Genomic DNA, 14,019 nt, shown 5'->3' with positions numbered 1-14,019 from the left:
AACCAAAACTTTAGTTTCGTTTATTTTCCTTCTTGAAATCTTTGTGCTATTTTAATTAAATCACACCTCGATCTAGAAATAAATGCATTAAAACAACACGTGCGCTATATGGAACAGCAGCGTCTGGATACCGTCATAGAAGTTGCCAACATTCCGTCTCGTCCTAATGAAGACCTTAATGACTTATGTAACAAGTTAGCTGATAACCTAAATCTAACCAAAGAAGGAATCTCCAACGTGAAGCGCCTGGAAGGAAGAAACGGACAGGATGGATGTATTCAACTGGAGTTCAAACAGGAGGAATTATGTAATTTGTGGGTACGTGCTTCCAGACGCAGAGAGGTACTTGTGGGACAGGTGGTATGTGATGAAGCAGTACCAGCAGCTAAAACCAAAGTGATAGTACGCAAAGCCCTAACTAAAGCGAATAAAACCCTGCTGTGGCAAGCTAAGCAAAAATTAACACCAAATTATAAATATGTGTGGTTCCAGAATGGGAATATATTAATCCGTAAATCAGAGAATAATAAACCTATTGTGATCAGAAGCGAAACAGACATTGAAAATCTCCTCAACCAGGCAGCACCAGCACATCATCGGCGGTAATAGATATAGTATTTTATGTAGGTCACCATAGTTCAGTCGAATATCCCAAGCAATAATTTAGAACTTTTTAATTGTAGTACATATAACTCATTTTGTAAAAATGTTCCATCGTTAGCGAAATCTCAATTTAAGTTAAATTTAGTCCATATAAATGTAAGATCACTAATTAAAAATTTTTGTTATGTTTTAGAATTAATAAACAGTTCATGTTCACCAATAGATATTCTCATATTAACTGAAGTAAACATTAAAGATAATATTGCAAATATGTTCAATGTAAATGGCTATATAATGCACAAAAAGTTACGTAAGAATAAAAAAGGTGGCGGTATTATAATATACATACGGAACGTTCACGTATTTACATTCAAACATCACACTTTAAATCACTGTGAATCAATCATAGGTCATTTAACGACTAATCACAAATACGTTGCAACAATTTGTGCAATATATAGGCCACCCAACGAAAGTAAATACTTGTTCGTAAGGGAGATAAAGGATCTTTTATCTAGTAAACCTTTTAAACACTTAGATATTTTTGTTATAGGAGACATGAACATAGATATAAAAATAAAGGGTAACATTCAAGATTTTTACATAAATAGCATGGCCGAGTGCGGTCTAACAAGTGTTATAACCGATTATACAAGAATTGAAATAAGAAACAAAATAATAACGCGTAGCGTAATCGATCACATTTTTGTAAGGACGCAATTGTTAGACCTGTACTCGGGCGTGCTCGGCACTGCAATGGCTGATCACCGTATGATCGTATTGTCGTGCATTGGACAATCATTAGCACATGTACAGGGTGACGTTAAAGTCATTCGAAAAATAGATAACAATAAACTTAATAATTTGCTTGATCATATTAGCTGGGATGATTTTACGAATACAGAGTGTCCATATAAATTATATGATAACTTAAAAAATACCATCCAAAATTGTTATAATCAATCACAATTTGAAAAAATAATTGCAACATCAAGTAAAAGAAACAAAGATCCTTGGATTACTAGCACCATAAAAACTATGTGTGAAAAAAAAGATTTATCTTTTATTGACTGGAAAAATGACCCGACTAATAAAATACTTCGATTAAAATACAATAAATTACGTAATAAAACGCGTAAATTCATAGAAAAATCAAGAAATAATTACTATCATAATCAAATTAATCAAAACTACAACAATAGTCACGCTTTATGGCAAATTTTGAATTCATTAACAGGTCGCTGCAAAAATTCAATAGACAACTGTATCTTAAAAGCATTTCATAAAAATAACATAGACATTAAAACAATTGCTAATAATTTTGCACAAGAATTTTATTATAGTATTAAAAAAATCATTCCTAAATGCAATAAGCGTCTATTATGTGAAAATGATTATTATTATCCACAAAATAAATCAATGCTACTTAAAAAAGCTAACAGAGATAAAGTATGTAATATAATTAAAAAACTTAATATCAATAAAGCTCCCGGATTCGACAACATTCGATGTATTGACATAAAAAATATATGCACTAAAATCGTAGATATTATAGTTAAATTTATTAATGCATCTATTGTTAATGCTAAATATCCTTTAGAGTTAAAAACTGGAATAATCCGACCCATTCACAAAAAGGGTACGCGAAGTGAGTATGAAAACTATCGCCCGATTACCATTCTTCCGGTATTAGACAAAATCGTGGAAAAATTTATAGCCGAACAAATGCAGAATTTCTATGCCGAAAATAAAATTTTATCTGTCTCTCAATTTGGATTTCAACCGTGTAAGTCAACTTCACAACTTTTGTCAAAATTTACAGATGAAGTAAACTCATGTCTCGATAACAAAAAACATGTACTGCTATTATTTATCGATTATAGTAGGGCATTCGATACACTCAGGCATGACACTCTTATACACAAACTAGACAACTCCGGTATCCGTGGACCTCTTCTGGGATGGTTTAAAGATTATCTTGCTAATAGAAAATTTCGTGTTAAAGTAGGCGATGAAATGAGCAATGAAATGACCATCACCGAGGGTACAGCACAGGGCTCGGTGTTAGGACCTTTATTGTACTTGGCGTATGTAAATGATATGGAACATGTCATCAACCACTGTTCTATCTATCAATATGCTGATGACACCTGTCTAATAGCCTCAGACAAAAATATTAATACTGCAGCTCAACAGTTACAGGAAGATTTTACGCGTATCCTAATGTGGTCGCACGATGCGGGTCTTGTCATAAATGTTAAGAAAACAAAAATAGTACATGTACACTCGAGTCATTTGAAAAACTTTAATAATTTTAAAATCACGGCACACAATCACGTATGTCTTCACAAAGGTACATATTATAACCCGGACTGCTCGTGTGAATGTGTGGACCAAGTGCCTTATTATACTTACTTAGGACTGATTGTTGATAACAGATTTAATTGGAACCATCATATAGACTATCTGTGTGATAAACTTAGGGCCATACTCTCAAAATTATATATCATCAGAAATAAAGTACCATACAAAATTCTTCTCGGTATCTATAGATCATTGGCAGAATCAATAATACAATACGGTATCACAAGTTATGGACGTACATTTAATACTTACATTGATAGAATCACAAATTTACAACTAAGACTAATAAAAAAAATTGTACCTAATAATATTAAAAACAAGTTTAAAGATAAACCTCTCGAACTATTTAGCTATTGTAATGTACTGCCAATAAGACAAATGTTTCAAAAGATTTTTCTCATAGAACAATTTCATAACATAAACTTTCAAAATCCCATTTCGCATCAGTTTGCTACCAGACAAATAACTAATAATAAATTAATTATTCCTAAAGTACACAATCTTTATGGGAAGCGTACGGCTAATTTCTTATTACCCACTATACTTAATTCTATGCCACAAAAAGTCAAGAAGGATGTTAATATTAAAAACTACAAAATAATATACAAAAGATATTTTCTCGAATTAATTAAAACAATAAAATAAACATAAAAAACAACATTGTAATGAACACCCTGTATTTGTATGTCATGAATAGATAAGGAACCGGTTTATGTGGTCACATCTTTTGTCTTCCTTGCGAATAACAAACGGTGTTTATGCGACTGTGAGCGTTGCTACAAACCTCGTAAGGTTTCGCATCGCAAAATTGTTTTAAATAAATGTGAATTTTTGTTTTCTAATAAATAAAATAAATAAATAAATAATCTATAAGAACTTACTCAATAGTCAATATTTTACACTTTAATGCAAGAAAATGCTAGGACCGATTTCTATAATTCTTATTTTGATGTGTTCATTATTGTCAGGAGAAGGATTTTAGGTTTGTAGGGTCAGCTAGTTTATAAATATAGCGCTACTCGCGATTTTCACCGATACGATTAATTTTATCATAATATACTTGGTAAGAAATGGGTAAGAACAAAATTTTGGATCATAATATTTTCTATTAATCAACACACGGACACGCGGCCCGTTTCACCAGCATGAAATTAATTTAAACTCAAACAAACTCAAACATTCATTTATTCAATTCTGTGATTCAATTAGACTACTATTTAGTAGCACTTTCGAATCGTCATTACATAGTATTTTTAACATTTACCACCGATTCGGAAAGCAGTATCTATGGAGAAGAATCGGCAAGAAACTCCATAGTTTCTCTTTTAAAATAATGTCAATAAATTTACATAATATGTAACAAATATGTTTAGTTTGATTTTGCTAAAATATGGTCTTTTCATTTGATTTGCATAGTGTTCAGATAAAAAAATATCTTAATGAATTGCTCAAGCCACCTAACGTAATAGGTATTTAACCTTTTGACCGCCAGAGCAAAAACGCATCGCCGTGCCCTCCACGCCAAGCCACAAATTCAATGCGATAACCTTGAAAATAGTAGGGATTCCAAAATGTTATCGATAAACATAATAATTCACGTCTGAATATTTGAATAAACAGCTTATAACACAAAAATAATATTTATTTAACCTCATCTCCTACTGTAAAAACTTAAGACCACATTTATAGCAACTATCAACAAAAATAATCAACCTTTTGAGATACAAAAATACATATAAAATTGCAGCAAGTTACAGCACTATTCACTATCAGTTACGCCCCATTGGCATGTATACATGCCAATGGCGCGGGCAACCATCCTTTTTTTATAATCTCTCGCTTCTGATTAGGGATGTGTAGCTGTATATTATTATAACTTATCGAGTTTATTTATTAAGTTTATATGAACTATAGGTATTATTGTGGAGTGTTTATTTGTAAATATCAAAACAACTATTACCTTTAAATAAAGGGAATTGCATTAAAACTACATATTTATTTTCCAATCATTTAGTTTAATACTTGAGTTATTACAAATACTAATAAATTATATGTAGGTACCTATTTAGGTCAATTACCATATTTTGATATGACATAGCGACAATTTGTATCATAAGAATATCTAATATAATAATAAATATATATAGAATATCTTCTGTACTATAAAACTCTTCACTTGCCATTTTTACGATTATAATATTGGTAGATACCTACTCGATAAAATATTTTTACAACTTTCCGCACTTAACAACACGGCACGCGCTTACGACGTCACCAGTCCGACATCTATTCATGTCAATGGCGCAGAAGGGATTGCATATCGATATTGTGCTAGGGATGCGCATGATTGGCGAAAAGGAAAATATTCAAATCAACAATATCCACAATATAGACAATATGGTATTATACCAAAGAATGTAGTATTTACCTTTTTTCTCAGTGAATAAGCTTATGTATTTTTTTTGTAGTAATTACAAAAATTAAGCGAATTAGAGTAATTTCGCTGAAATTTTAATGAAGTTACTTGAATATTACACTACATCACTAGTAGGCACGTATACATGTCATTGGCGCGAGAGAACATGCTTTTTTAGCCATTAATTAAGTTATTTTTTGTCATCAAATATTTGAATAACTACTTGGCAATTTTGTTTACTGTGTACAATTATGTAATAACTGGGGATTCAGTTCATAAACTGTATAAATAAAACACGTAAAAGTAAAGGTTTAATATGTTTATTTTGTATTTATCTATGATCTGTTTCTTGGCATGTATAGGTGTCGTTGGCGCACAGGGCACGATTGCGCATGCGGCATGACATCTATAGATGTCATTGGCGTTCAAAAGGTTAAAAGGTACCTAACAGCCTAATATAATGAACCTATTTCACAAAGCTATAAGTAACCTACCTATCTATAGATAAACATAATATCAAAGCCTAAGCCTAATCTAACAATGTTCAGGAGACATCTAGAAGCATTTCTAAATAACTTGCCCTATGACATTTAACTTAGAATCGAAAAAAAAGATAGTAGGTATTTATGAATATTGTTACACTTACCTAAGTAAATACTTTGTCTGATTTGGAAAAATGCCAATAACAAGAAAATAGTAGGTATGTAGAGGTCATTCACCTGCGTTATGAAATATTTTTTTGTAAAAGTTGCAAACTAGAACACCTGTTGGATTAATATTATAACTTATAAGGTACCTAAAATCTAACGTCACAGAGCAAGTACCTAGGTAATCTATGTAGGTACCTAGTACCTACCTAAAATTTTCATAATATCGCATTTCAATCTAAAAAAATATTTCTACGTGTAATTTTAATGCGATCATGTTTAATGTCCTGTTAGGTACCTAGAAATTTAACTACACCCAGTTTCTACAAACTGGTTATCTTGGTCTCAAAGAAAAACACATCATATAGGAAGCTGCCATGCCGGCCGGCTTCACCGCACAAGTTTATTATATGTACGATATCACCGCATTTTTGAACGTCGCGAATACGAGTGATATCGTTTTACGACAAACTGCCAAGACCTTTTTCAATCTAACCCTTATCGATAATCTATATGACAGAGTAAGTAGATAGGTAATAATATATTATATTAGGTAGGTACCAAAAAATAAAATAAATTACAAAGTCGATATTTGATTGCCAATTGCCCACCCAAAGCAATCGCTTTCACTAGTCTCTAACGGCATTGAACTCTCAAAGCCATCATTAGGTATAGACGCCAAGCAGAGTTCATTCCTCCTGACTCCATCTTTTCGAGGACATTTCACATTATAGTTTAATGAAGTACCATGTAGTAGGTAGATGAACCTACTGTATTTGTGTAATGGTCGATTAATTTAGATCAGACGAGCCGGAGCGAATGCTCATTCTACTTCCACTATTTCAAATTCTTTTACTAAAAACAGGCTTAGAGCATTCTTTCGTTGTTCTAAGTGTGTTTGAAAATATTCTACGGAGTGTTCTAAGAGTGCTCGCCCGCTTGATGTAAACGGCGCTAGAGCGTGCGAGCAAGTAAGTACTTATTAGAGGTCGTGGGTTCGATTCCCACCCAGGGCAAATATTAGGTCGTGGGTTCGATTCCCACCCAGGGCAAATATTTGTGTGATGAACATAGATGTTTGCTCTGTGTCTGGGTGTTACAAAATATCTATATAAGTATTTATTTAGAATTATATATGTATGTTTATCAAATGAAATGAAATGAAATGATTTATTTGTATGAATTGTGGTTACAAAGTTATAATAAATTTCACGTCCGATTAATTATCAGCCATCTGGTTTCCATAACACAAGCGAAAGCTTAGTATGGGATCAGATCGTGCCGTGTGTGAAAATTGTCCTGAAATATTTATTTATTTATTTATTTATTAATGCGTTCTTGCGTGTTCACTAAAACATCACGTAAAAATGTTCTTGTTCTAGCTCTGTGTTCTTTACATGTCGATCCATCTCAAGTTTTTAAAGAAAGTTGCTGCAGTTGTTTTTAACTTTATCGCGAGACGTGATGCCTATAGTACTTATAGATGTTTATCATGCTTGAACTAAGAAGAAATTACAAAATATTCCTGTGACGTATACTATTGCTTACTTATATTGAATATTTTCGTTGTATGGCCCTATAATGATACACAAAATAGGTGTTATGAATTAATACCTCTCGCTTTTATCAAATTAAATAACAACATTATTAGCTAAGAGTAGTAGTATAGGTATTGTAAACACCTAGAAACTATGGTAATTAACAAATAGAAATTATTATATGTATATACCTATACAAATTACAGGTATGTTCAATACTGATAAAACAATCCTGAATGCTCTCATATGTTTAAAATTAGGTATTCCCAAATTTCATCTAAATCAGATCAGTGGTTGTTAAGAAGAGATAGATAGATTTATTTTCGAATTTATAATTTTGGCACAGATAATAATATTATATTATTACAAGCTGACCCGAACGACGTAGTCCTGTCTTAGTTATGAATATGAACCTTATATGAAATGTAAAGGCTTAGGTAAAGTAGGTAGGTAAATGATTCTAATAAATAATAGCGCCATCCATTGAATACTTACTCAATTCAATCAGCAGATGTCGTCAAATAATAATTTGCTATAACATAATTTTGCGACTATAAACTGTAATGCAACCTATCCTATAAGATCCTATCTTTCAAGTTAGATCAAACTGCACACAAAGTGCAAATCAAATTTAAAAACGGTTCAGTAGTTTTGGATTCCATCGCGGACCAATAAAGTGATACGTACTTTTTATACCGAGTGTTATATTACCGATATCAAAAAACTTTTAACTGATAAGAGAAGTTACGGAATAATCGCTTGTACACACTTTACACCCGGTATAAAAAGATTTAGCATAATACAATGTAGTGTGATAGCGTAATATAATCTGGCAATGTGAAACAATATTTCCCAATCGGGTTTATATAGGGAGGAGGTTAAAAATAAAACTTCAATTGAATTTAAGTTTGATTTATTACATCGAATACGCATCTTACATCTATATATTTAGCTAAACTGGCTTTATATTATGTAAACCTCTACGTCTGACAAAACAAAACTAACAAAGCCAAAAAAAGCTAATTTATAAAAATTCTAATAATACAGAAATCAGTACTAGACCATGGAATTACATGGATATTTCAATCTATGTATATTAGTAGATAAACAGATTTTATTTCAAAATTGACATTTGGTAAAAATTTTGAAGCGAGGCCATTCATAAACCATTCCATTTTTTATAAAAAGCATATATCCTGTTATATTCTAAATCACTCCTGCGAACAGCATGTTAGAAAATCATACACCAAATACAAAAATGCATCGTTTTACAAAAATTCATAAGCCAATTCCAAACTACCCTCGCTTAACTAACAAACTGACTAGACGTAAAAACTTGGACATACATCAAATATGTCGACATTTTTACTCCGATACGATGTGACCTTCTTACATTATTATTATGAGTAATTATGAAAAATATACAAATATGTAAAATGGTAACCTTAACTAGGATGTGTGAAGCGAATTATGTACACGAATGAGGAAGAACTGTAGACATTTTAGCGGAAAATAAGCTCATGTTATACCGCAAAATTGTGACTTTTTCGAAAACTTTGAATGCTCATATAATGTTCATATTGGAATATATTTGGTAGTTGGAAAACAACAACTTCTGTGTATATTGTTACGCTTACTTATTGATCTATACTTAAAACTACCATCTATGTTTCTGAAATTACTACTTGAATAAATGCAACAGATATACATATAAATAAAGTTTAGAAATCAACATGAGAAAAACGATATAAGATAAATCTATAGCGATCGTTTCAAATCATAATCAGCAATCGTAAATTGCGTAAGGTATTCTGTGTCGATTATTGATACAATAAAAATATCTATTCTAAATAAGTATAGTCTTTTCCGTCAATTGAGACTTTATTGCACTAAAATACCGGCGAACATCACCGTCCAAACGACGTTCTCGGGTTAAATATTTCGTTAAAACTGGGACGGCAAATAATTCGATTATTCACGTCTTGTATTTAAATGTGGATTCAAGACGTCACTTGACCGCTCGGTTTTCTCACAAATACTCTTGTTAGTGCCGGTTTTTTCGCACTGCCCGTTGCTTTCGGGGCCGGAATGGATTTGGTTCTGAGGCTGGGTATTTGAGATACTCTAATTCCGATAGCCGACTTCTGTTTAGTGGCCGTTGTTACAGCTTGCTTCGGCTGCCCTTCGAAAGTGGAACTTCTTATTAATTTTGGCGTTTCAGTTTTGTCGCTTTCAATCCAGACTCTCTTTGCGGGCAGCTTTTTTGTTTGTTCAGCTTTCTTCCACAGATTCGCAATTTTGCTTTCGACGTCTTTTGATTTAGGCGATGATATTGAGTTAACGCTTGACGTACTGCCCTGACGGGAGCCGCGCGCTAAAACTATTGTCTTGCCACTATCGTTGCTTTGCAAGCTGTGGTTCGATGGGGAATTCTTCATAGCAGATTCAGATGAACGTCTCGCTGACGTTTTAGTTTGTTTTGGTTGATTTGTTGTTTTCGCCATTGGCGGTCTGTTTCTACTGAATTGCGGTAATCTAGATGGTGACGTATTTGCCACTGATTTAACTGGGGAAGTAGCGCTACCACGTGGAGTAGCAATTTTAGTTTCTGGCACTGGAAGGTTTTTAGGTGGAACTGAGCTTTCCTCTTTAGTAAACGTGCCTTGTCGGACTAGAGGTAAAGGTTTCGTACTAGTAGCTGCTGGGATAGCTATTGTTTTCTGTGTTGTCTTTGCGGGAGGCTTACTGAGGGCAGTTTTCTTAGGAGATGAGTTTGCACTGGTTGCTTTAGGCGGGGTTTTGATTGGTTTTGTATAAAGATTCGTTTTAGATGTGGAAGGTTTAACTGTACTAGTTTTTGGAATAGCTTTAACTTGAGGTGTTGCTGGTTTTTTAGCGGCAGGCGTATTTCGCCTGTACGGGGATACATAAGCTGCCTTTTTTCTCCCTCTTACAGGTTTAGGAGCCTCTATTTCCTTCTCACCAGACTCATTTGAATCTAAACTATTGTCCCTTTTATATTCAGGTTTGACTATTTTTGGTTTCGGCGGAGTTAAGTGTACTTCTGTGTCGGACTCTGAGTGAGCTTTGTCTTCAGAATTACTGTCACCTTCGTAACTTGCAAAGTCACTTGTACTGGGATTTAGATTTTTATCGTTTTGCAACTCACGTCTGTATGACGCTGTCATTTCTATATTTTTTAAATTATTCACTACACACATATCTACTGAAGCCGGGCTCTCTACGACTGGTAAATAGTTTCTAAAGCTCTTAGTATACGTTTTTAATTGCGTCGAATTCAATTCGAAGTCATCTTCATTATGTCCGCTATCTACGTCCCTAAAAACATCATCGTTTTGTCTTTCATCTAAAATTTGTTGATGATTTGGTTCATTCGATGATAAACTATCGTAACCGGTGGTGGTTTCGACATTTTCGAAATTTGCGTCTTTAGTTACGAACGTGGGTGAAGGTGGAATGTCTTCACTTAACGTTCGCGTTCTAAATCTTTCTGCGTCTTCAATACGTTTTTGTTTAATCGTCTTTTTAGCAGCTAGACGTTGTTTTAAGCTCTCTAAATGTGGATCTGGGGCGGCAGCTGTCGGTGCCTCCTGTGTGAGTATGTTGTGAATATCAACGGTTTGAGTTTGGTACCTAGCTCTGTCCTCTAACCGCCGTTGTTTCGCGCTCACACGTTTCTTAGATCTCGATTCAGAGTTGGCTGTCACATATTCATCCGACCGATCGCTCTCAGATTTCGTCCACGTCAAGAATTCTTCAGATTCTTCTATATCCATCGTTACATCATGCTGTGAGACCGTATCTTTTATTGTATACGTTTGATATCTATTCTTTGCTGCATTACGTTTTTCTTTTGGCGTTAAATACTTGGCGTCTCGCTGTCTCTTTGGTGTCGATTCGACACTGCTCATATCTGACGGTATGGGGGTGCAATTTTCGGATCCTGAAGGCAAATCGGTGACTATGTTGAGCGTAGATTCACAGTCATCGTATACTTGTTGTGCCGTCGTCTGTTCCAACTCTAGAGTAGATTCCACCATCTCATCGAACAGAGATGGCGGGTTAACTTTGTCTAAATCGTGGAAGACATTTGTAAACGTCGTGCACAGAGGGAAATCTTGCACGGGTTGTTTGAAGTCGAAAACTACTGTTGTTTTTTCCTTTGAATCTGCGACTTCTGACACGATACTCGACACGGATATCATGCTTCCTTCCATGTCGAGGTTTTCCATTTCTGAAGGCGGTTTGATGTTATCTAGGAAGCTTACTGGGTTGCTATCCAGATGTTCTGAGCTGCCTTGATGGTGTGAATTGCTGAGTGCTCGTTTAACCATAGACGTCACGGGCAAGGATTTTTTCCTGCTTTTTTGACACTTCTTCGCCGTTTGTGCGGTTGATTCGTCCCACTGGCCCGAGGCGCTCAGTGATAACAAGCTGCCTAAATTAGATGGCGGTTTAACATTGTCTAAATCTATAGAAGTTAGCGAAGTGGCACTATTTTCCATGGAAATCTTTAGTTGCGCAGCCAATCTAGCCGCTTCTTTTTCAATGGCGGATGCCATTAAAGAATCGAACCTCTGTTCCCCGTCATCTATGAGCGACGTGAAACTAGGTGTCGGGATATCATCTAGTAGTATTTTATCACTTTTAGCATCATCGCTTTCGACTCCATCAAGTTTATCCGTCAAATCGGGTCTTGAAAATAGATTGGGAACATCGCTTTTCTCCAATAGATCAGGTAAAGCGGTAGCCACATCGCCTATTTCACTTTTTATAGATGAAACTAGATGCACGGATCCGCTTATAGTGGGGAAGGTGACGTCATCGGGGCACGTGTTATCGTTCCACGTATCATGCTTGGACATTTCCTCATGTTTGTCCCCGTCGCACTTGATGTCCGTCCACTCGAATTGACGCCGGTTCTTGCGTGTGAGCGTGCTCGTATCGTACTCTTTGTGCGATTCATCGCTCCAAGAGCCATCGAGCACATCTGCGTACGACTCGTTAGAGCGGTTCAGCTCGTCCTTCTCCGTCTCTATGGTTGTGTCGACAGTGTTGGGCGCGAGGCACTCGTTAGAGCGGTCCATGTCGCACTCTATCGACTCCACGGTGGTATTTCCCGAGTCTATCGTGGGCAGCTCGTTGTGCTTGGGAATCACATCACTTTCGTCAGAGCCAGTGTCTCGCGCGGTGTGTGCGCGCGCGCCTGCGGCCGCGAGAACCGCAGACGGCGCCGGGACGTTTTTTGACTGATTCTGACTCTGCCCCGGACTTTGACTCTGACTGTCCTTTCCTTTTAACTCTCCCGCACCTCGAGCGATGACTTCTTCTAAAATAGCGCGATCTTTAGAATACTCCTCTCCGACCATTTTATCCAACGCGCCTTGTGTCTTCTCTTTCTTTACTCTACGTCGAGATTCGCGCACTTCGAGGCGATCGTCGCTGCGCACGCGCAGTTTTTCGTCACGTTTCTTGGTCGGTTTCGCCATGCCCATGCGCACGCATCTCTCGAACACTTCCTTATCAGTGGAACCGAAGGAATCGTTACTTAATGAACTTAGAGAATTACTTCTATCCAATCTTCTGTCATCCATCCTGGCGGGTAAGCTTGGTGGTCCTTCATCGTAATACCTGGAGAGCCTTTGCCGCGTTAATCCAGAGCTTTCTCCAAAGTACGGCGATCTATTCATCGCGAGCTCCTGGTCCAATCTCTTTACTTTACTCGACTGCTTGATGCTGTACACACCAGAAGCGAGGTTCCTCTCAAATTCCGGATCTTTGACCTTCGACTTATTATGAGCAATCTTGTCGCTTCTATCCAACGATTTGTGGTGTCTGGAATGTCGCGAGAATTCTGAGGGTCTTTCAACGGAATGCGCTTTTTCCTTGTTGTCCAGTGTGTATTGTGCTCTTGGGTTGACACTGGAGAGTCCAGCTTTGACGGTTTCTTCGAATATTTCTCTATCCGTGGAGCCGAAGGAATCTAAACTGAGTGAACTGAGGGAATCGTTTCGCGCGAGGTTGGAAGTTGCGGGCAGCTTTGGTTTGCTGCGGAGCACGCTTATTGGCTTGTCGTGAGGTATGTCGTCTCGGTGTTCTGTAAAAAAATGATAGAAATCATAAATAATCGACAAAATAAATGAATTGAAATCATTCTTGGAATATTCAGGTTAAGTCAAACTTAATTCAAATTAAGTCATCAACATGAATATAATGAAAAAAAATAAAAATGTGTGCGTGTACTATTGTACACACGTAAGAAGTGAAACTTCTTTATGACGTTATTTTTCAAAAAATTATTTACTATATGCACCTTTACAGAAATACGTCGAATCACGCGTGGTAGGGATAAGAAAAAGATGGCGCGTAACGGAAAAATGTCACGCGTAACGAAAAAATGTTACACTAAATTTTTTTCCAACCCCGATAA

At 35.7% G+C, this 14,019-nt stretch overlaps 2 protein-coding genes across 8 annotated transcripts in view; one reads left to right on the top strand and one right to left on the bottom strand.

The window, feature by feature from the left end:
• The first annotated feature begins 108 nt into the window (after window positions 1-108).
• LOC149488233 (uncharacterized) lies at window positions 109-606 on the top strand. The gene has a single exon (XM_089695303.1). The coding sequence runs from the start codon at window positions 109-111 to the stop codon at window positions 604-606; it is 498 nt and encodes a 165-aa protein (XP_089551429.1).
• Window positions 607-8,464: 7,858 nt separating this feature from the next.
• Window positions 8,465-14,019, bottom strand: part of LOC149488231 (uncharacterized) — a 67,423-nt gene continuing 61,868 nt past the window's right edge. For all 7 annotated transcript variants that reach the window (XM_089695396.1, XM_089695394.1, XM_089695390.1 and 4 more), the window contains one exon: window positions 8,465-13,686. In XM_089695396.1, the coding sequence (XP_089551522.1) occupies window positions 9,569-13,686 (4,118 nt within the window). In that variant the 3' untranslated portion in view covers window positions 8,465-9,568. The remainder of the gene's footprint in view (window positions 13,687-14,019) is intronic.

Source organism: Colias philodice, chromosome 5 (genome assembly GCF_061535455.1).
Source record: "Colias philodice isolate Cphi_HAF_F1 chromosome 5, ilColPhil1 Martin Lab GWU primary, whole genome shotgun sequence".
NCBI classification, from domain to species: Eukaryota; Metazoa; Arthropoda; class Insecta; order Lepidoptera; family Pieridae; genus Colias; species Colias philodice.
Note: the sequence above shows the minus strand (reverse complement) of the source record. Positions and strands in the feature narration are given on the sequence as shown.

Bases quoted from the DNA above. Each gene is read 5' to 3' on its own strand.
- LOC149488233 (XM_089695303.1), top strand. From the start codon at position 109: ATGGAACAGCAGCGTCTGGATACCGTCATAGAAGTTGCCAACATTCCG.